At 41.6% G+C, this 22,378-nt stretch overlaps 1 protein-coding gene across 1 annotated transcript in view; it reads left to right on the forward strand.

Annotated features, from left to right (window-relative positions):
* The window catches only part of LOC126092860 (facilitated trehalose transporter Tret1-2 homolog), a 36,952-nt gene extending 21,268 nt beyond the window's left edge, over positions 1-15,684 (forward strand). The window contains exons 3-5 of the mRNA XM_049908590.1: positions 290-569; positions 9,469-9,762; positions 15,181-15,684. Coding sequence (XP_049764547.1) covers positions 290-569; positions 9,469-9,762; positions 15,181-15,684 — 1,078 coding nt within the window. The remainder of the gene's footprint in view (positions 1-289; positions 570-9,468; positions 9,763-15,180) is intronic.
* The last annotated feature ends 6,694 nt before the right edge of the window (positions 15,685-22,378 follow it).

Genomic DNA, 22,378 nt, shown 5'->3' on the forward strand with positions numbered 1-22,378 from the left:
ATGGGTACTGATTTCTCAGGATCTATGCACCCAAATTGCATGAAAATGTAATCACTTGTCAGTTCTAGTATAATATATTTGTCCAATGAATACCCGTTTATCAGCTGCATTTCTTCTTGGTGTAGCAATTTTAATGACCAGTAGTGTAGCAGGGATAGAAGATCCTAAGTCACAGCCAGGTATAGCTTCACGAAGTCTATGGCACAGCTTCCCAGGTATCCTTGTGAAGTTTTGTCTTCAAGTCCGTATCGAAAGTACTTCGCATCTCCCTGACCTCCTCGGCTTGCAGGGTGCTGGCAGGTGTGCAGTGTGCTGGCACTCTGATGCTGACGACACTGTACGTCAGCGAGACGGCCAGCGACGAGGTGCGGGGCAGCGTGGGCTGCATGCTGCCCCTGCTGTGCAACAGCGGCATCCTGTTCGCGTACGTGATCGGCGCCTTCCTGCCTTACTACGTCGTCTTGTACGTGAACGTCGCTCCTGCAGTCATCTTCATCATCAGTTTCGCCTTCATACCTGAGACGCCATACAGGCTGGCAGCTGTTCATCGGTACGAGCAGGCAAGAAAGGTAATAGCTGCTCGAGGATTGCCTTGATCTATTTCACAATATAAAGACAAGTCGTTGTTTACCGTTCTCACCAAAAATCTCGAAAATTGCTTGACCAATGTACTTCATACGAGGGTTGTCTAGAAAGTATGTTTCGATCAGTCGCTAAATGGAAACCACAGTCAAAATCAGAAACAATTTATTTGAAAAAGTTAGCTACACTTTCCAGATACTTCTCTACATAGTCGCCGCTCCGACTTAGACATTTGTCGGAGCGTTATACCATATTTCCAACACCATTGTCATAGAAGGCAGCCGCCTGTGCTTTCCAATAATTCTCTCCAAGTGATGTCTTCGTATCCAACGTTTCATGTGAACAGAGATGATACTCAGTGCGAGCCAATTAGGGCTGTGTTGTGGGTGAACGAACACTTCCCATCGAAAAGGCTGCAGGAACGTCTTCACTGCCCCTGCAGAGTGCGGCTGAGAATTGGCATGAAGAAGGTAGTGTGTGGCAGTTGTGTTAGGTGGGCTGCATTCATTAAGGCGAAGCCTCTCAGCAGACCCTCCTACTTCGCGGGAGACATCGTTGTTCTAGGCACCTCTACTCGCTCACAGTGCGCTCACAACTGAAGAGACCGTCTTTTGCGATCGCCGGTCATACTAGAGACACTACCCAACACGTATGTGCAAAGCTTCATCGGGTTTTCACTGTGGTGTTCATATCACGACCGATCGGATCTTAGTTTCTGGTCAGCTCTCGTATTTTTACACGGTACTCAAACATTTGGATGTACATGGGAAATGGGTGAAACAAGTACAATTACAGACATTTTTACATGTTGTATCTTAATATGTGCATACATGGGATGTTGTTGTTTTTTCTCTGTCTTCCCACAAACACCTCACAAACTTGACGACCTGATGTTTTTTGCGTGACGTACCTGGACTTCAAGTGAACTACACCTGCCGGCCGTTGTGGCCGAGCTGTTCTAGGCGCCTCAGTCCGGAACCACGCTGCTGCTACGGTCGCAGGTTCGAATCCTGCCTCGGGCATGGTTGTGTGTGATGTCCTTAGGTTAGTTAGGTTTAAGTATTTCTAAGTTCTAGCGGACTGATGACCTCAGATGTTAAGTCCCATGGTGCTCAGAGCCATTTGAACTACACCTGGGAGTATAGACGATCTGGTTTGCATCCATGCGTCCACACTATAAGGCCTGAACTGCTGCCCAGGGGGTATTAGCATTTTTGTTTGCTCTTACCACATGTACGTGGAGCTACTACCCAAGCTAAAAACATTTAACTTGTAATAGCATAATCATTAGTCTGCAAATGACATAAATACTGATATAATCTTGTTCAGTTCACCATCCTCAACCACCAGTAGAAACACTCCTATCTGCTCTTATACGTGTTACAACCTATATAAAGGGAAAAGTCATAAGCAAAAATCTCGGTAAGTTCTTGATCGCCTTACTTCAAATTTTTACACGATTCGCCAGTAAATATTCAGATGGACAAAGGCTATGAATTTTTTAAACAACTATGTGCATGTTTTCTGCTAAAATTGACTGCTAGGAAGAAAATTATGTGCTACGCTGTGCTATAAAAGTGTACAGATTCGTTTTCTTTCTCGCAGTCAATTTCAATAGGAGTGTATGTTACTTTATTACTAAACCATCAGAGATCACATTAAAAATTTATGCACTAGAATTTCACGTACAAAATAAGTGCAAAATGTCCTGTTTTACGCCCCATACGGACTACCAAATTAAAAGGAACTGTGATGTGGTATAACCGCAATTTTACTAAGTGTAATCGCGGGTTTAGTAATCTAGGATTAAAAAAAAATTGTATACTCGACTGTGTGCTGGTTTGTTTCCTTCTTCTCTGTGTCTGTTTTGACACGAAACAGGAAAGTTGCATTTGTGGCTTATCAGCTTATCATCAGAATACTACTATGGAATCTGAAACGTCTGAAATTTTGCGGATTAAAACTATGCGAAATATTCTCACAGAAGCTACTGTCCTCACAGATCCAGCAGCAGGACGAGTATCTCATAACTTGTATACCAATCTTTCCAACCAATTCACCAATATATTTTAAGCGAACTCCATTTCCAATCAAATTTTCTTTGGCTATAACAAAAAACAAAGCTCGAGGTCAGCGACAGGTGGAAGAGAAAATGAACAGAGAGAGGAGACGGACATAGAGAGGGAACGAAGAAGGTGGATAGAGGGAGGGGGAGATATTGGACGGAGAAAGGGTGAATAGGAGAAGATAAACAATGGGAGGGGAGAGGAGCAGATGCACAGAGAGAGGAGAGAGAAGGAGAATAGGACGTATCCTCAATTCCTTTACACGTTTAGAAATTGTGAAACATTGGCAGGTCTGGGAGTGTTCTTACAAAAACAATGCCAGAAAAACATTTATTGGTACAAGTTATGTTACTGTTTCACTAAATATTGCTTTTTAAATACACTTTTGCATGCTTTCCAAAATAAATCTCGAAATTTTTTCCACACATGAAAATTTGTGGGAAACAGGGACTTAAAATAGAATTTCCTGTCTTAATCAGACGGTTTAACCAGATGGCATGTGAGACCTGACTCGAACTTCAATTGTCACTGATGCTTCAACCTGTGGTTTCTGAATATTACCGCCAGAGCCTTTCCTACAGGATGTAAGGAAACAGCAGCACGAGGGAACAGATTTGGTGGCGGACCGTGGCTAACTCCCTCTTAAGCCGTCGGTACACAGTCATTCAAACGTGAACGTTAAGCGTTCCGAGTCCGCCGTGCTGATGAATGTTCAGAAACGATGCGACTTGTGGATATGATGTTTCGTGTGTCTTAACGTGAGATATGCGACTGCAGCGCGTTCTATCTGGACCGCAAATCACGCAGTTGGTTATGTATAGACGGACACAAAACCTCTGCATTTGCTCTTATAAAACGCACATTTCCAGTCTCGTACATATTCAAGTCATGTTTGTTTGTCTGTAGTACACATTAATAAAAACTTCAATATTCACGTACTTGTTACAAGGCAAAAATGAAAGCATGATGTTCCGTCAAAAAGTTCCAGCACAAATAGTTCGATGCAGATGTATAACAGCTCTCCACTTAAGATAAAAGTTATTTCCTCGTTGCCTCTTTTTACTAAAACCCTAATATCATCCTCACTTCATCATTGTTCCTGTTCAGTGGCAGAGTACTTAAAACGTGTAATACAAGACTTGAAACAAGAAAATGAAAAATATCTTACTGCAGTTAGTGCAAGTTGTCTTGTAGATAAAGCCAATAGAACAAATTCACTGCGCAGGCAGCGCGCACTTATATTTACGTAACATCAAATGTTATAGAACATACTTCTAGTAAATTAATAACAACCTATTAGAACCTATTAAAAAACCTATTGTGAGACACGAGCCAACAAGCACATCATGTGACTCCTTAGAATACTAGATATCTACACACTGCACTGCAACGACCGTAGTTTGCATCTTACTGTCTCCTGAAAGCTTTAATCGTAAGTACGTTATTAATAGAAACTTAATTACAACAAACTGTACCAAGAACAAATCGTTTTTGATGGATCCTCAATGTGCATTACAACCCCATAATTTCATAACGTCGAAGTTAAAATTCGAAAATTCTTTAACCACCAATGTGACGTTTCCTCTCATTATATTACGATAAATCGTACAATTAATGACCAGTTTTCGAAAGATTCTCAATTTGAACCCTCCGTCAGGAACTTAATTGTGAACTGCAGAGTAATCATGTAGATGTAGTTGTAGATTTAGATCCCCACCAGAAGACATCGCGATGAATGCAGATGAGCTGGAGTAAGTAGCGCAGCGGACCAGTGAGGCCAAATGCAATGTGGGGCGCATGCGAAGCGTGGTGTGGGCAGTAGTGTTTACCTGCGGAAGGCAGTTAAGTCGGCCGGTCCAGTTCAAATGGCTCTGAGCACTATGGGACTTAACTTCTGAGGTCATCAGTCCCCTAGAACTTAGAAACTACTTAAACCTAACTAACCTAAGGTCATCACACACATCCATGCCCGAGGCAGTATTCGAACCTGCGACCGTAGTAGTCGCGCGGTTCCGGACTGAAGCCCCTAGAACCGCTCGGTCACCGCGGCCGGTCCAGTTCTAATGCTGAGTTCAGCCACCGTGTGCCGTTTGCTTGTGTTGCGTCGTTATCCGGTTGCGCCTGCCGTGAATGGAGTTCACCTCCGTACACGTCTCGACGCGGTTTCGGACGACCTGCTTCCACGCAAACGGACTCGCACGACCAGTTATCATTTCCTCCTGCGGAGTTCCGCTCCCCAGCTTGTTGTCGAACCACCGTCAACCTGTACAGTACTTTCCGCCGACGGTGTTGTTTAATAGCCCTTTCACAACTGTGCACATGCTAAAATTTATTTAAGAATTTATTTCGCCTGACATCCAATCACAGATCCTTCGCACGAGGGGCGTTTAGTAAGAAATTCAGCACTTTTTTCTGAAAGAATTCCGGTACACAGTAGTATTTCTCATTCTTCTGACTAAAAAATCCTACTTTTCAACACAATCTCCTTTCAATGAGACGTCCTTATGCCACATGACTAGGAGTACTTATATGCCCACATGGTACCATTGTACTGGTAGACGCCAGAGCGAAAATCGTGCTGCATCAATAACTTCGCCATCGTCCACGTACTGCTGCCCACAAAGTGCATCTTCACTGGACCAAACAGATAAAAGTCTAGAGGTGCAAGATGTGGGCTGTAGGGTGAATAAGGAAGAACAGTCCAAGAAGGCGAAGTTCTTTTGTCCTTTTGTGGTGCTTCTTTAATTTCCTGAGGGTAACACAATAACCTTGAGCTGATCGTGGCACCATGAGGGAGGACATCAAACAGAATAACCCCTTCAGAGTCACAGAATACCGTCCCCATGACTACACCTGCCGAGTGTGCGGCTTTGAACTTTTTCTTCAGACGAGAGGTGGTGTGGCGCCACAACGCGTATTGACGTTTCATTTTCGGTTCGAAGTGACGAAGCCAAGTTTCATCGCCTGTGACGATGTTCAGCATAACACTGACACGATCAGCCTCGTAACCCGCAAGCAATTCCGTACAGATCGTCTTTGGTTGCTCTTTATGGCCTTCTGTCAGGTAGTGAGGAAACCAGTGGGCATACATCCTTGAGTACCCCAACTGGTGGACGTCATGTCGTAATGCTTTTCCTGACACAGTACGAGGTGCATTCAAGTTCTAAGGCCTCCGATTTTTTTTTCTCCGGACTGGAAACAGATAGAAACAAGCGCATTGTTTTCAAATGAGGCCGCGTTCATTGTCAATACGTCCCAGAGATGGCAGCACCGTACGGCAGATGAAATTTTACCGCTAGCGGTGAGAATGAGAACTGTTTTAAATACTTAAAATGGCGACATTTTCCTTACTTGAACAGCGTGCAATCATTCGTTTTCTGAATTTGCGTGGTGTGAAACCAATCGAAATTCATCGAAAGTTGAAGGAGACATGTGGTGATGGAGTTATGGATGTGTCGAAAGTGCGTTCATGGGTGTGACAGTTTAATCGTGTGACAACAAACTGAAACAACCTCGGGATCGCACAAGCTGGTCTGACGACATGATCGAGAAAGTGGAGAGAATTGTTTTGGGAGATCGCCGAATGACTGTTGAACAGATCGCCTCCAGAGTTGGCATTTCTGTGGGTTCTGTGCACACAATCCTGCATGACGACCTGAAAATGCGAAAAGTGTCATCCAGGTGGGTGCCACGAATGCTGACGGACGGCCACATGGTATGTTGCCAAGCAATGTTGACGCGCAACGACAGCATGAATGGGACTTTCTTTTCGTCGGTTGTGACAATGCATGAGACATGGATGCCATTTTTCAATCCAGAAACAAAGCGCCAGTCAGCTCAATGGAAGCACACAGATTCACCACCACCAAAAAAATTTCGGGTAACCGCCAGTGCTGAAAAAATGATGGTGTCCATATTCTGGGACAGCGAGGGCTTAATCCTTACCCATTGCGTTCCAAAGGGCACTACGGTAACAGGTGCATCTTACGAAAATGTTTTAGAAACAAGTCCTTCCTGCACTGTAACAAAAACGTCCGGGAAGGGTTGCGCGTGTGCTGTTTCACCAAGACAACGCACCCTCTCATCGAGCTAACGTTACGCAACAGTTTCTTCGTGATAACAACTTTGAAGTGATTCCTCATGCTCCCTACTCACCTGACCTGACTCCTAGTGACTTTTGGCTTTTTCCAACAATGAAAGACACTCTCCGTGGCCGCACATTCACCAGCCGTGCTGCTATTGCCTCAGCGATTTTCCAGTGGTCAAAACAGACTCCTAAAGAAGCCTTCGCCGCTGCCATGGAACCATGGCGTCAGCGTTGTGAAAAATGTGTACATCTGCAGGGCGATTACGTCGAGAAGTAACGCCAGTTTCATCGATTTCGGGTGAGTAGTTAATTATAAAAAAAATCGGAGGCCTTAGAACTTGAATGCACTGGTAATGTTGTGTCCGATCAATTTCTTTTACTAACTCACCTTCGTAGTGGATCTGATGCAGCGTTGTACCCAATGGTTCCGTATTCGAATCGAGAGCTTGCCGACTTGGTGTGTACTTACGGAAGAGCAAATGGCAACGGGCGGCAGGCAGCAAGGTTGTATCGGGAGACCTATCCCTGCCGACAACAACCATTGCATTCAATGTCTGCAACAGTGTTTCACAGCTTGGCTGAGACAGGATCGTTTCAGGAAGCAGGAAATCGTGAAGGGCGTACCAGAAATGTTCGGACATCACACTTGGAGGAAAATGTGATTAACAGTGTGGAAGGCGACTGCCGTGTCAGTACCAGGCAGTTGGCCCGTCAGTACAAGGTTAAGCCAGACGACCGTGTGGAACATTCTCCATGACAACTGTTACTACCCTTATCACTCAGAGTGTGTGCAGGGCTAACTAGCAACTGACTTACCACATCGGGAGCAGTTTTGTCACTGGTTTCTTCATCAGACAACCATGATTTGTGTCTTCCGTCCTATTCACAAATAAGATCACCTTTATGCAGAGTGGGATATTCAAGTTTCATAACAGTCAAGAGTGGGATAGTATGTAGAACCCCCATGGTATGATGATGGCGAATCATCAGCATCGGTGCAGCTGGAATGTGTGGGCCAGGATAATTGGCGACCGTATTTTGGAACCTGTCTTCCTTCGACGTCGCCTATCAGGCCGGAAATATCGGCGTTTCTTGCGGATGAATTTGCATTTCCTGCTGGAAGATGTGCCATTGATGATTCGAAGGGTTATGGGGCTGCTACATGATGGTGTTCCAGTCGTATTCGTCGTCAACGTCCGAACGCATCTCAATCGTGTCTTCCGTGGTTGATGGAACGGACGAGGGGGTCCACTTGAATGGCTTACTCGTTTACCGCATCTCAACCCGTGTGATCTCTGGTTATGGGATCATCTCAAAAGTATCGTGTATGCAGAGCCGATTCCAGATGTGGAGACACTGGAGCAGAATATTCATGTTGCCTGTCCGATGTGAACGTGTGAGGCAGAACAACATGCCACAGCGCGTACATGCATGCGTCGAAGCACATGGAAAAAATTTTTCAACACAACTGCAACTATGGCTGCATGGTACAGCGCGTATTAGACTGCATTCCCTGTAAAAATGTATGACTGAATAAATGGTCTCTCGCATAAAAACCATCCATTTCCGGACGTAAGTTCGTTAGACCATTTTGTTCCGTATCCTCTCATCGATCAATTCCTAGAGTTTGTAAACGATGAAAAAAATCACCTTGTATGAGGTTGGTGCACAAGTTCGCAGCGTTTTTGTTTTGCCTGTTGCCATTCCGATTGCTATGGGTTTATTTGTCGATTGTTACGTTTAATGTGTAGTTCACTATTGTTATGTGGGTTTACGTATTGTCATTTTGTCATTTGGGGATAGTGAATAGAGCTCTGGACGCTAGAAATGGAATACTAAGTGGAGAAATAGAAACCTTTCCGACAAATTCTTCTATTTGAGTTCTGTAGAGGGGTGACAGAAGCGGAGGCTGCCAGGAACATTTGCGTCGTGTATGAGGATAATACCATTGGACAGTGAACGGCAAGAAAATAAGACATTAGTAACTTTCCACGTTCAGGAATACCTTCAGAGTTTGATGAAGGTAGTTTGAACGCATTAATCTACAGCGATCCACGTCAGTGTCCTCCAGAACTGGCAAATGTGATGAACTGTGGTGGCACCATTGCGCGACATTTGCGTGCAGTGGGTAGAGTCAAAAATTGGGTATGTGTGTACAGCACACGCTAAGCCAAAGTCACAGAAATCACTCTTATGTTAACACGTAGAAAACACCTTAACTGTTAATATAACCATAAAAAGCAAGACAATGTTTATTTGCAATGCCATTACTCATGCTAAACAATTAAACATACCAATTCTCGTCAGTAGGGAATGTTTATTTACAATGACATGAGTCAAGTGAAACAAAGCAACAAATTCCCGTACAAAGTCCTGCGCGTATCCACAAACGATAACGTTATCCATCTAGTGGAACAGCGGTGATGAATCTGAATACCATACGGCAAGATATCTGTAAATCATTTATTCAAGAATGTCCCCACAGTCTCAAGCCCCCAATCCAAATTTTATTAGATAAGCCGTATGATCGCACTTCTGCTAATAAACGTTGACGTGGTACAGATCAAGCTACTCTTCGTACGTCAAGAAATACTGCATATGCCTGACGGCGTTGATCAATGGATTTCACGATATCGCATGTGAAAAGGACAGTGTAAAACATGTCACACACTACTGTCAGTGGGACAGTTTGTTGGGACTTTCAGTGAGATGGGTGCATGCCCTTTGTCACAGGCACTGAGGTGGCTGCGCCGTGGGATCTCCGACGAGCAGGTGGAGCGCGAGGTGGAGCGCATACGGTCATCTCTGGCTGCAGACGGCACAAAGGAGGGCAGCGCTGGACGCGTCTCACTCAGGGAGATCTGCTCCAGGGCCTCACTAAAGGGCTTCGCTAACGTCGTCGTCCTTGCAGCCAACTTGCAGTTCTGCGGCTCCTATGCTGTACTCAACTACGCCGTCATGATGTTCGACGAGGCTGGAGGATCAGTACCTTCCGAGGTGGCAACAATCGTTCTAGGCGCTCTGCAGGTGCGTTATGTTCCTCAATACAATTACTGATCAAATGTATCTGGACACCTATTAATGAATGCTAGTATGGGGTTTGTCCACCGTCCTCCTTTATGACGGCTCGAAAATTGCAGGTGAAACTTCCAATGGCTCTGAGCACTATGGGACTTACCATCTAAGGTCATCAGTTCCCTAAGACTTTTTTTTTGTCATCAGTCTACTGACTGGTTTGATGCGGCCCTCCACGAATTCCTTTCCTGTGCTAACCTCTTCATCTCAGAGTAGCACTTGCAACCTACGTCCTCAATTACTTGCTTGACGTATTCCAATCTCTGTCTTCCTCTACAGTTTTTGCCCTCTACAGCTCCCTCCAGTACCATGGAAGTCATTCCCTCATGTCTTAGCAGATGTCCTATCATCCTGTCCCTTCTCCTTATCAGTGTTTTCCACATATTCCTTTCCTCTCCGATTCTGCACAGAACCTCCTCATTCCTTACCTTATCAGTCCACCTAATTTTCAACATTCGTCTATAGCACCACATCTCAAATGCTTCGCTTCTCTTCTGTTTCAGTTTTCCCAAATTCCATGTTTCACTACCATACAATGCTGTACTCCAGACGTACATCCTCAGAAATGTCTTCCTCAAATTAAGGCCGGTATTTGATATTAGTAGACTTCTCTTGGCCAGAAATGCTGCCTTTTTTGCCATAGCGAGTCTGCTTTTGATGTCCTCCTTGCTCCGTCCGTCAATGGTTGTTTTACTGCCTAGGTAGCAGAATTCCTTAACTTAATTGACTTCGTGACCATCAATCCTGATGTTAAGTTTCTCGCTGTTATCATTTCTACTACTTCTCATTACCTTCGTCTTTCTCCGATTTACTCTCAAACCATACTGTGTACTCATTAGACTGTTCATTCCGTTCAGCAGATCATTTAATTCTTCTTCACTTTCACTCAGGATAGCAATGTCATCAGCGAATCGTATCATTGATATCCTTTCACCTTGTATTTTAATTCCACTCCTGAACCTAGGACTTAGAACTACTTAAACCTAACTAACCTAAGGACATCACACACACCCATGCCCGAGGCAGCATTCGAACCTGCGGCCGTAGCGGTCGCGCGGTTCCAGACTGAAGCGCCTAGAACCGCTCGGCCTCTCCGGCCGGCTTGAAACTTCCACTGAAGAATCTGAATATCTGTACAGGAATGGCACCCTATTCTTTGCAATTGCCAATACCAGAGAAGGTACTGAAGTTAGACCCTGGGGACGAAATTTTGTCAACTATCCCAGTTGCGCTACTGGAGTGCTGCTACTATTCTCCCTTCTACAGCGTACAAGTATTTTCCTGGATGGGATGCCAGTTCCCCATATCCATTTCATACTTAACCACTCCACTCTACTTTCACATTAGATTAGATTAGGTTCAGTTTTTATACCATAGACCTAAAAATGAGGTGCTTCTCGTGAGTGTGGAAAATGTCAGAAAGTATAACATAAAAACCATAGAACATTTTAATATAATACTCACTTCCCTGATCGCTTGTTAGGAGATTGTCAGAATTGTGAATACAGTACAGTAAAATGGAACTGGTAATACTTGTAGAATTAATACACTCTCAGAATGAAACAGTTATGCACTTTTGATAAATTTATCATACACAAAATACCTAATCCTGACAGCTGTGACTAAGTGCTGTCAAAACTGGAATCTAAAACACATTTCTACTGAATGGTCCCTATTAAGCAATTCGATTGTAGAGTAGAAAGAGTTTATTACCAAAAGTCTTTCAAACTCTGTTTAAACAAATGGCTCTGAGCACTATGGGACTTAACATACATGGTCATCAGTCCCCTAGAACTTCGAACTACTTAAACCTAACTAACCTAAGGACATCACACACATCCAAGCCCGAGGCAGGATTCGAACCTGCGACCGTAGCGGTCACGCGGTTCCAGACTGAAGCGCCTAGAACCGCACTGCCACACGGGCCGGCAAACTCTGTTTAAACTGCGCTTTATCTGAACCCAAGTTTTTAATGGTTTCTGGCAATTTACTGAAAATATGTGTTCCAGAATACTGGATCCCTCTTTTGGACGAAGGTAAGTCATTTTAGTTCTTTATGTAGACTGTTCTTGTTCCTGGTATTGATACTAAGAATTGAATTATTGGCTGTAAATAGAGACGTGATAGGTGCAACAAATTTCATTAAGGAATAAATATACTAAGAAGCAATGGTTAGAATACCAAATTCCTTGAACAGGTTTCTACACGATATTCCCGAATTTACGCCTCAAATGATTCTTATTACTCGCTTTTACACTCTAAAAAGTTTTGCTCGGTTTGACGATTTACCCCAGAATACGATCCCATACGACGTAATAAATTGAAAGTAAGCCAAGTATGGAAGATTTTTTTTATATCTACATTTCCTACAACTGACATCATTCACATTGCAAATACAGACTTGTTAAGGCTCTTCAATAGTTCTGTGGTACGCCTTTCCAGCTAATTTTGTTGTTGAGTTGTAGTTCCAGAAATTTAACAGTGTCAACCTCTTCTATCTGCATATCTTCTTATGTTGTACACATTATGGAAGCATATCTCTTACAGGTTATGAACTGTGTGTAGTGCTTTTTTTTTCAAAGTTTAATTACAGTGAATTAGCTTTAATCCATTTATTAATGTCAGTGAAAGTTGATTACTATCCATTTCTAAATCTGTACATGACTTGGTATTTATTGTAATGTTTGTATCATCTGCAAACGAAACAAACTTATCATCTCGCATTGTAACAGACAAGAGGTCATTAATGTACACAAGAAAAGGCAGCGGATCAAGATGGAACCTTCAGAACACCATATGTAATTAACTTACAAATAGATGAAGACTGATTGCTCATTCCATAAGTATTTTGGAACGACATCTTTTGTTTCCTTTTAGTTAGATGAGACCTGAAACATTCTGCATCACTGCCAGTGACACGGTAATACTTTAATTTACTTAATAGAATGCTGTGATTCACAGTCAAAGGCTTTTGTTGCTTCACAGGAAATGTCAGTAGCCTCTAATTTATTATCTAATGAATTAAGTACATTCTCACTGTGCATGCAAGTAGGGTTCATAGCATCGGAATCCTTAAGGAACCAAAACTGTTACTTGGACAATATAGTATTTGCAGTCAGATGCTTAAGAAGACGCTTGAACCAAACCTTTCCAAATAATTTTGAAAAAGGCGACAAAAGTGAAATTGGTGGATTGTTCGACGGTATCTGTTCTTCCCCGTTCTTGTAAAGAGGCATAACTTCAGTACGTTTTAGCCAGTCTGAAAATGTTCCACTGATAAGAGATTGATTACACAAACAGCATAATATATACCTTAACTCATATGAACACTCTTTAATTAACTTCATTGATATTTTATCATAACTACTAGAATACTTTGATTTTCCGGGTATAAATGCATTAGAACTTTTTCTTCCGTATCCTCTCTTCGATCGATCCCTAGAGATGGTACATGGTGGAAAAAATCACCCTGTATAAGGAGTTTAAAGGGAAGTGAAAGTGTCATACAAGTGTACATTACTCTCCACCCAGACATAATGTTAGAACATGTAGCGCTATATGTTCCCCCATGTAATTAAAAATTAAACTATAGAATTACAATCAATGGACCATGTACTCGTACAGTATACGTAGTTAGAGCTTGATACTCATTTAAAACATGGTAATGACTAATTTTATTTTTATATTTTTGAATTCTGTAATTATAAAGAGCAATTAGTGAACGAATGTATCCAACAGACTATGAAGTTGTATTCTGTATATACAACAGAATATGCCAATAGTTAAATTGATCATTGTGCCTCAATAGAGTAACAGATGTTATGGCCTTGCACGTGAGAAAGCACATACCTGTCTCATAATCATAATTTCTTAAGACATATTGACTGACCTGGTTATACAGCCACTGTCATCAGTTAATAGTGAATTAAAATTGTACGAGTTACATATAAGGACGGACTGCACATTTTAATTTATTTTTTTAGTTGTATATAGTTCAATGCTGTAATCATAATGTGAATGGATTTTGGATATTAACTGTGTCATAATTTTTGTGCCTGTAAGATAAGACATTTCGTCAACAGCAGCAATAAACTACGTACTATCGGCTGTGTCACACACTTTAATGTTCATATTCTGAGACATTTCATTGCAAATGTTCTCTTTACGGATGAGGCTTCATTCCAACGTGATCAAATTATAAATTTTCACAGTCAACATGCGTGGGCTGACGAGAATCCGCACGCAATTGTGCAATCACGTCATCAACACAGATTTTCTGTGAACGTTTGGGCAGGCATTGTTGGTGATGTCTTGATTGGGCCCCATGTTCTTCCACCTACGCTCAATGTAGCACGTTATCATGATTTCATACAGGATACTCTACTTGTGCTGCTAGAACATGTGCCTTTACAGGTACGACACAACATGTGGTTCATGCACAATGGAGCTCCTGCACATTTCAGTCTAAGTGTTCGTACGTTTCTCAACAACAGATTCGGTGACCGATGGATTGGTAGAGGCGGACCAATTCCATGGCCTCCACGCTCTCCTGACCTCAACCCTCTTGACTTTCATTTATGGGGGCATTTGAAATCTCTTGTCTACGCAACCCCGGTACCAACTGTAGAGACTCTTCGTGTTCGTATTGTGGACGGCTGTGATACAATAAGCCATTCTCCAGGGTACATGTATCCTCGCTAACGGAGGACATTTTGAATATTTCCTGTAACAAAGTGTTTGAAGTCACGCTGGTACGTTCTGTTGCTATGTGTTTCCATTCCATGATTAATGTGATTTGAAGAGAAGTAATAAAATGAGCTCTAACATGGAAAGTAAGCGTTTCCGGACACATGTCCACATAACATATTTTCTTTCTTTGTGTGTGAGGAATGTTTCCTGAAAGTTTGGCCGTACCTTTTTGTAACATCACACACACACACACACACACACATATATATATATATATATATATATATATATACATATATATATATATATTCTAGGTAGGAATAATTTTTTTCTGAGCTTTAGTCATTGTATAAACTTCATGTACAGTTTGTTCCCTTTTGTGCACAGGTCTCATGTATAGCATGAAACAGACGAAAATCGGTAGTCAAAAACAAAATAACTGGTACAGATTTGTATTGGTAACGCAGTTTTTAACATTGATAAACATCCAACACTGCACATAAAAAATATTTTCAACAAATATGTTGTTTGGTGTACTTATTTTATTAACCCTGTATGTTAATACACAATTTCTAAAATAACCTAGACAGTCACACCCTCAGTACCCTAATATTTCGGAAACAAATATTGTACAAATGTTTGTAAATCTTTACTTTTTACTTGTTGTTTTTGTTGGAACAGGTAGTTGGCACTGCAGCTTCCGTGGTGGCGATGGACCGCCTAGGTCGACGACCCCTCCTGTTCCTCTCTAATGGGGTTGTCGGGACTTCCGTCACAGTCATGGGGGTCTACATGTACCTCAAGCAAGAGACGCAGACGGACCTGTCTTCCGTCGGCTGGCTGCCCGCCACATGTCTCTCGATATACGTGCTGATGCTGGCGTTTGGGCTGAACTCACTGCCATATGTGGTGCTCTCGGAGATTGTGGCTCCGAGGATCAGAGGTCTGGCCGCCATAGCTACATACACAGTGATCATTGGCGCTGCGACCATCATGACCAAACTTTATCCAGCCATGTCAGAGGCAATGGGAGCTTATGGCAGCTTCTGGTTCTTCGCAGCTGTCTGTCTGACCTGCGCTGTCATTGGATGGTGGTTGCTGCCAGAAACCAAGGGACGACCTCTAGAGGACATCTTAAAGGAACTCAACGGTTCAAAGGACGTCATTGTTAGCAGCTCCCAATGAAGTCCTCTTAATGCATCATATATGTTTATGAATGTGCCCCCCCCCCCATTTACATAATGTTTAATCGCCTCTGCGCAGTTTTAAAATGTAGGGGAGCATTGCTTTCAAAATACTATTGCATTGCCTTATGAGCTGAAATATGCTTCTTCACTAATGATTTGACATATTGATATAAACACGAAATTGTCGCAGCATAAGATATCGTCCCAAGTTCTGCTCCCCAGATACCTCTTCAAAGTCTGCATCTAACTGTCCACCACTGAAAATCTGAAAATATGCTTAAGACTTATGGTGAGTAGAGAACTGCAGTATGCATACTCAGATTGTTTTATACTTGAAAAAGCTTTAGTATCGCAAGTTTTTCATATATTTCCTGCCACTGTAAATAATTCACCTTTACTGTACTGGGACAAACATAAATGACCATGCTGGACAAGTAGTGAATAAGGTCCTTGACTCTGTGTTTAAGTTTATCTGTGGTTCGCTTGCTCGCCTGTAAGATGTGCAGCGTTGGGAGATTCTTAACCGGGGCATAGTAAAGAACAGTTGAGTTTTTAGAGAAGGAGAATTGATAACTTTGAATCTGAGAAAGGTTATCTAGAATAGTTAACTATGGAGATTAAAATTTGTTTGTAAGCATTCGTTGTTGATACTTCTGACAGAGAAGATTCCTTGAAGGAATTTTTCAAGTAAGCAATGCGTCTGCAAGAATGAAATGTTTGTCAGAACTATTAATTGAAGGAAATCTTTGTCCTTTAGCTAACTAATAGTATTGTTTGAGCCCTTTGTTACCGTTACATCACAATTAGTGCAATTAATTTAAATGACTGTAATTTTTTAGTAATAAGAGAATTTTATAATTTTTAGCGTTTCCTAATGTTGTAGAATATTTTTGACAATAATTAGAGGTTAATTTTTCAACAACGACTTTTTTTAAAGTAAAACTCTCCTCCATCTTTCTTACTAAAGTTTTCAATATTTTGTTTTGTGTGCATTGCACCTTACGCCGAACGCAGCCACAGATTGTTTCTGACAGGTATACACAAATTTTGCAGTGAGCCGATTTTTTTTTCTTTGCCTGCTGCATCTGGTGATTTCTATCTGCTTTCAAGAACGTCAGTACCCCAGACACAAAACAATATGCTGAAAAGGGAACCTCCCCCCCCCCCTTCCACCCAGATTTAGCGGTAAGATGGCTCAATGGATAGCCCGTCAGAAACTGAACACAGATCAAGCATGAAAACAAGAAGAGGTTGTCCTGAATTAAGAAAAAAAGCAAAATAGAAACAGTGAGTGATCCAAGCTTAAGAAGTAAAAAATTGAGAAGTGTATAAGAGCCATGATGTCATAGTTAAGTGGTCACGGTCACGGTGTTCATAGGTAAAACGGGCGAGCCGGGTTATAAATTCCCAGTGCCATTTATTTTTATTTTATTTTATTTTTTCAGTCGGTTCAGTCACTGAAATGTTTGTTCTCTTTCTCTAGTCTTGATAGTTCTCATACCATAAATTAGTTATAGAATATAAATCAAATGGTAAGAAGCATTACCGTCACAAGTAAATCTGATGAACAGTGGGAGCTAGCGAGAGACCACTTAGACGTCTCACAGAAATAAAAACAACACATAAACGGACGTGAACTATGTCACAACAAAGGAATTCAAGAGTCAAAACTTCCAAAACGGAATGCAACTCCAAAAATATTAAAAACATATGTTTTGACAGAACACAGAGAAACTGCCGGCCGGAGTGGCCGAGCGGTTAAAGGCGCTACAGTCTGGAACCGCACGACCGCTACGGTCGCAGGTTCGAATCCTGCCTCGGGCATGGATGTGTGTGATGTCCTTAGGTTAGTTAGGTATAAGTAGTTCTAAGTTATAGGGGACTTATGACCACAGCAGTTGAGTCCCATAGTGCTCAGAGCCATTTGAACCATTTGAACAGAGAAACTGTGTGATTGCGAAACTATTGCGTTCATTAGTTGCAGCTTATGCGACGAACTACTATGTTTTCATCATTTCCTTGGAAGAAACCACATTCACATTCACACGAACACCTAAAACGGGCAAGGAGATATACCTCACTCACTCACCAGGCGTACAAATTAGGCCCTGTCATACGACATACGTGTGTGACACAGCAGACGTGTTTTCCGGTGGAGGATTCGATTGACTTGTCGCCTTGTCATCAAAGGTTTGCGGTTTCCATTCGAAAGCCACTTCCTTTTGGCTGCTAATAGAGTAGTTGTGCAGAGTCAACTTTCATTATCGGTCTCTTCCTTACACCTAGCTGTCGCAAATGGACGTTACAACGCTACACTGACACAAATTTGAATACAGCGAACAGCGAAAAAGAAATTAAATAAAGAAAAAGAAAAGGCAGAGGGTAGCTTTGAAAACGGCTCGCCAGCGTTGCAGTCCAGCACGGGGACCACTTTACCTTGACGCCTTCGCTTCTCTTCTGCACTTCTAAAGCTTGGACTGTGGTGTCACCGCCAGACACCACACTTGCTAGGTGGTAGCTTAAATCGGCCGCGGTCCATTAGTACGTGTCGGACCCGCGTGTCGCCACTGTCAGTACTTGCAGACCTAGCGCCACCACATGGCAGGTCTAGAAAGACGGACTAGCACTCGCCCCAGTTGTACGACGACTTTGCTAGCGACTACACTGACGAAGCCTTTCTCTCAGTTGTCGAGATACAGTTAGAATAGCCTTCAGCTAAGTCCATGGCTACGACCTAGCAAGGCGCCATTAGCCTTACAGTGATTGTAATTAACCGTATCTGGAGATAGTCTCATTTGTATCGTCAATAGCGATGTACCACAAGGATGCATTAAAGTTAAGTATTCAAGGAGCTGCATACTTTTCTTATAGCATTAATTAGGTATCCTGTTCCAGAATTCACGCCAGCCGGCGTGTGTGTACGCGTGCCTTTCGGCTACCTCAAAGTGGCGTGGCTGTTTTGCTACGCCACAACATGGACCGTTCACAGTTCCTATCTTGCTTTTTTAGGCACAGTTCACACACCTTCATCCTGTTTTCATGATCGATTTGTATTTAGTTTTTGATAGGCTGTCCACTGGGCCCTCTTACCTCTAAATCTGAGGAGGATGCGACGGGGAGGTTTCCTTGTGAGCATAAGGTAAGTTACTCTTACGTAAGGGCAGATCTCACCTTGCAGTATTATGAGGAAACAGTTAGTAGTCAGAATTATCGAGTGTTGTGCTGAGCAAGCAGATTAACTTACAGTAAACACTGTGGGTAATCACAGAAGTTATTTTTCTTCTGAGTGGAGCGATATTTTATTTTTGTGGGCATTTCAAGTCAGAAACTGCACGTCATGTCATGTAAGTTTCATAATATACTTCTCTACTGAGTTTCAGTTCAATAGTTTTCACTGAGTACACAATTACTTACTTTTGGCATTTAAATATATGAATTTTAGTTCTTTCAAATTTAGTATATGACAAAGTATGAAGTTTTATTTCATGGCACTGTTCATAAGCACAACAGAGGGCCAACAAACAGCCAGTATTGTTTAGCAGTTGAATACGGTATCTACGTAGAGCACACGTTACAGGATGAGAAAACTTTTGAAAAAAGAATAATCAGTATTTCGTTTCTAGATATTTTTTATGGGAAGCTTACAGTATATAGATAGATAAATGCTCTGTCCACTGTAATTGAACTGTGGTATAGTTAGCATAGTGAGATATGTATACTGGTACTGGATTAATCTCGTGCACAGGCAACTGGCACTCACAGAACCGTTAAGGGGCTCCGGAAAGGCTCAAAATCATGAAAAGTTCAATTTTTACTTTTTTGCGTTTTCTGAATCTGCAGACTATTACCTTTTAATAGATATATAATTTATTCAATTCCGAAGACTACAACTATTTTTAAATTTTTTTGAAATGTGTTCTACATGGGCGTGACCCACTGTGGCGCTGTTAAACTGCTGTCAAGTGGTGTTATTATTAACGTCCGTGTTCATCAGGTACATTTTAGTGATGTGAGATAAAGTATGTGTTGTGGCTAACCTGTGATGGTTCAATATATATCGCTGGTGTGATTGTCGATTGTTTCATGTTTATTTACTCTGTCGTTATCTCGAAAATATTCGTAATTAATTCTGTTTCTTGAGTCTCTGTTTTGTTGAATTATAATAATGAGTAAAAGTAAAGTTATTAGAAATCCTCTGAAGGCTTTTAAGAAAAGGAGAAATGTTGGAAAGCCAAAGGTATGTGTTATTACTGTAAATAATAACGTTCTAACATGGTACGAGCGATGCTTGCTTTAGACAATGAACGCCTTCGGGCTGCAGACAGGGCTGTAAAGAGTCTAGAAATACAAGCAAGAGTAAACAGGAGGAGGAACAAGAGGAAGCTGGAGGAGGAGTTTGCAGAGGATGATCCATCCTATGGACCTGGAATGCACTAAAAAGTTAATCCTATCTTTGTCGCTCGATTCCCAAAACTTTTATTTTCTCATACTAATTACATGTTTTCTAAGGATCTTCCAAACATATTTGTTTCAAACTTTCAGTAAATGTTACACAGTACCTTCTGCATAATTTAACACAGCCTTTTTTCCAAAAAACTGTATATTTTTGAATATAGAAATAATATATAAATAAAATATATAAATATAAAATAAAAAATAAAAAATAAAAATAAAATATATAAATAAAAAATTGCAAAAAAATGTTGTGAATTTTCATTACAATTGAAAAAAATCATCTTTAACAACTGAACTAAAATTTTTTAAAATCCCTGTGTTAAGTTGTAGCCCATATTCCAATAAATAATCTGTAAAAAGTTCAACTTCCTACCTCAAATACTTTGTGAGGAAAGATGTAATTTATAAGCGTTATTTTAACATTGCAAGTATAGGGCGTTCCGGAGCCCCTTAATTAATTACACTATTTGTGATATATTCGCTGCAAAACAAAATGTTGGTGAAAGAGTATTTACACTTCATAACTGATTCCCATAATTCTTATGTTAAAAGCGTGTCTTAAACCATTTTCTACGCTGGAAATGATACTTTTCGGCTCATGTCAATAATATTGCCTTCCTTCACCTCCAGGTTGGAGGCGAGCTCTGGTTGAGAGCGTTACTCCTTGTGGGATGACATTTTGTAGGAAGAAGAATCCCACGGCCACTTGTTTTGAGCCGTAATTATAATTTTTCACGTTGTTGGCCCGCCATGGTTAATACATAAAACATTTTGTCAGACAGATTGTCAAATACAGCTGTTTCATTATTTTTACTTGTGGTACTTGCGTCTTCTTGCATCCTCGATATTCTATCGCAGATGTGAATTTTAGCAATGTGCGTCATTCGTTGTGCACACCTTCACTGCTACTGTCCGATCCACACTGAGATAGGGTTATCACCCACAGGAGCGTCGACCTGCGTCACACGCGTTAATTACGTGAACAGCCTGCAGGGGTTGGCAGCAACAAACCAACAATACATGAGGCTTTCATGCGATCGTCAGAAAAGCTTGGTACTCTTCTGGTCAGTCCCTTTTCTTTATGGGACTTTTATAATCAACCAGTTACATCGAAGGGGCACTAAGTTTGGGGAAAAAAAGAATTGTCATGAGCTGTGCATTAATAAGAATGTGAAGTAATATCTGAAGTCACTGAGGAGGCGGCCACCATACAGCATAAACAAATTGTTACCAGAACTCTAGTGGCACGTATCAGCATTTTAATTGAATTTATAACCACCATGAACTGAGTGACTACCTATGCTGTTATCAACGTCTCCTTATGTGTGTATTAGCTCTACTCCTGTTAGCCTATTGTATCAGCATCTTCTATGTGAAGGGGCGATACGCTTAGGCCATATATACATGCAGGGAGAGATCGAGGATGGACATATTGGGGTGGTGCGGGGGTTGGGGGGGGGGGGGGGAAGGGGGGAGGGACGAGTGAAAAAGTTTTTCAATGATCTGTAGCTGTTGTATATAATACTGTGTACTGTATAAAATACTGTATCTAGTTAATTAAGCTGTTAATAGTCAGCCGGCCCGTGTGGCCGAGCGGTTCTGGGCGCTACAGTTCGGAACCGCGCTACCGCTACGGTCGCAGGTTCGAATCCTGCCTCGGGCATGGATTTGTGTGATGTCCTTAGGTTAGTTAGGTTTAAGTCGTTTTAAGTTCTAGAGGACTGATGACCTCAGCAGTTAAGTCCCATAGTGCTCAGAGCCATTTGTAACATTTGTTAATAGTCCTTGTCGTTGCGAATAACCAGATTTAGGACATTTAGGACTGTAGAAAAATTCTAAAAGCGTGTCTCATTTTAGTAATAAATTTTTTAAGTTGAGATATGAGCAGTCTTTCTTCAGAATTTGACTAAAAGAGTGTTGAATGCAAATATCGCACATTTGTTGTCCTTAAATTCTAGAATAACAGCAATCAAAAGATTGTCTTAAAGGTTAATGTGGCGCACACCGTTTTTACTTTTTGTGTGAGCCAGACGACTACAAAATTTCATGTATCGTTTCCACTTACTTTTGTTTTGGACAACTGGGAAGAAGCTTCACAATTCGATTTAAAGAAGCTATAAAATCAACCAGTCAAGCTTCTACATATACCGAAAGAGACAAAACCACACTGCAAAGCACATAAAAGATGGTTTAAAAATTCTATGAGAAATCCCTAAAGGCCCTAGTATGAACATTTT

This window comes from Schistocerca cancellata, chromosome 7 (assembly GCF_023864275.1).
Source record: "Schistocerca cancellata isolate TAMUIC-IGC-003103 chromosome 7, iqSchCanc2.1, whole genome shotgun sequence".
Lineage (NCBI taxonomy): Eukaryota > Metazoa > Arthropoda > Insecta > Orthoptera > Acrididae > Schistocerca > Schistocerca cancellata.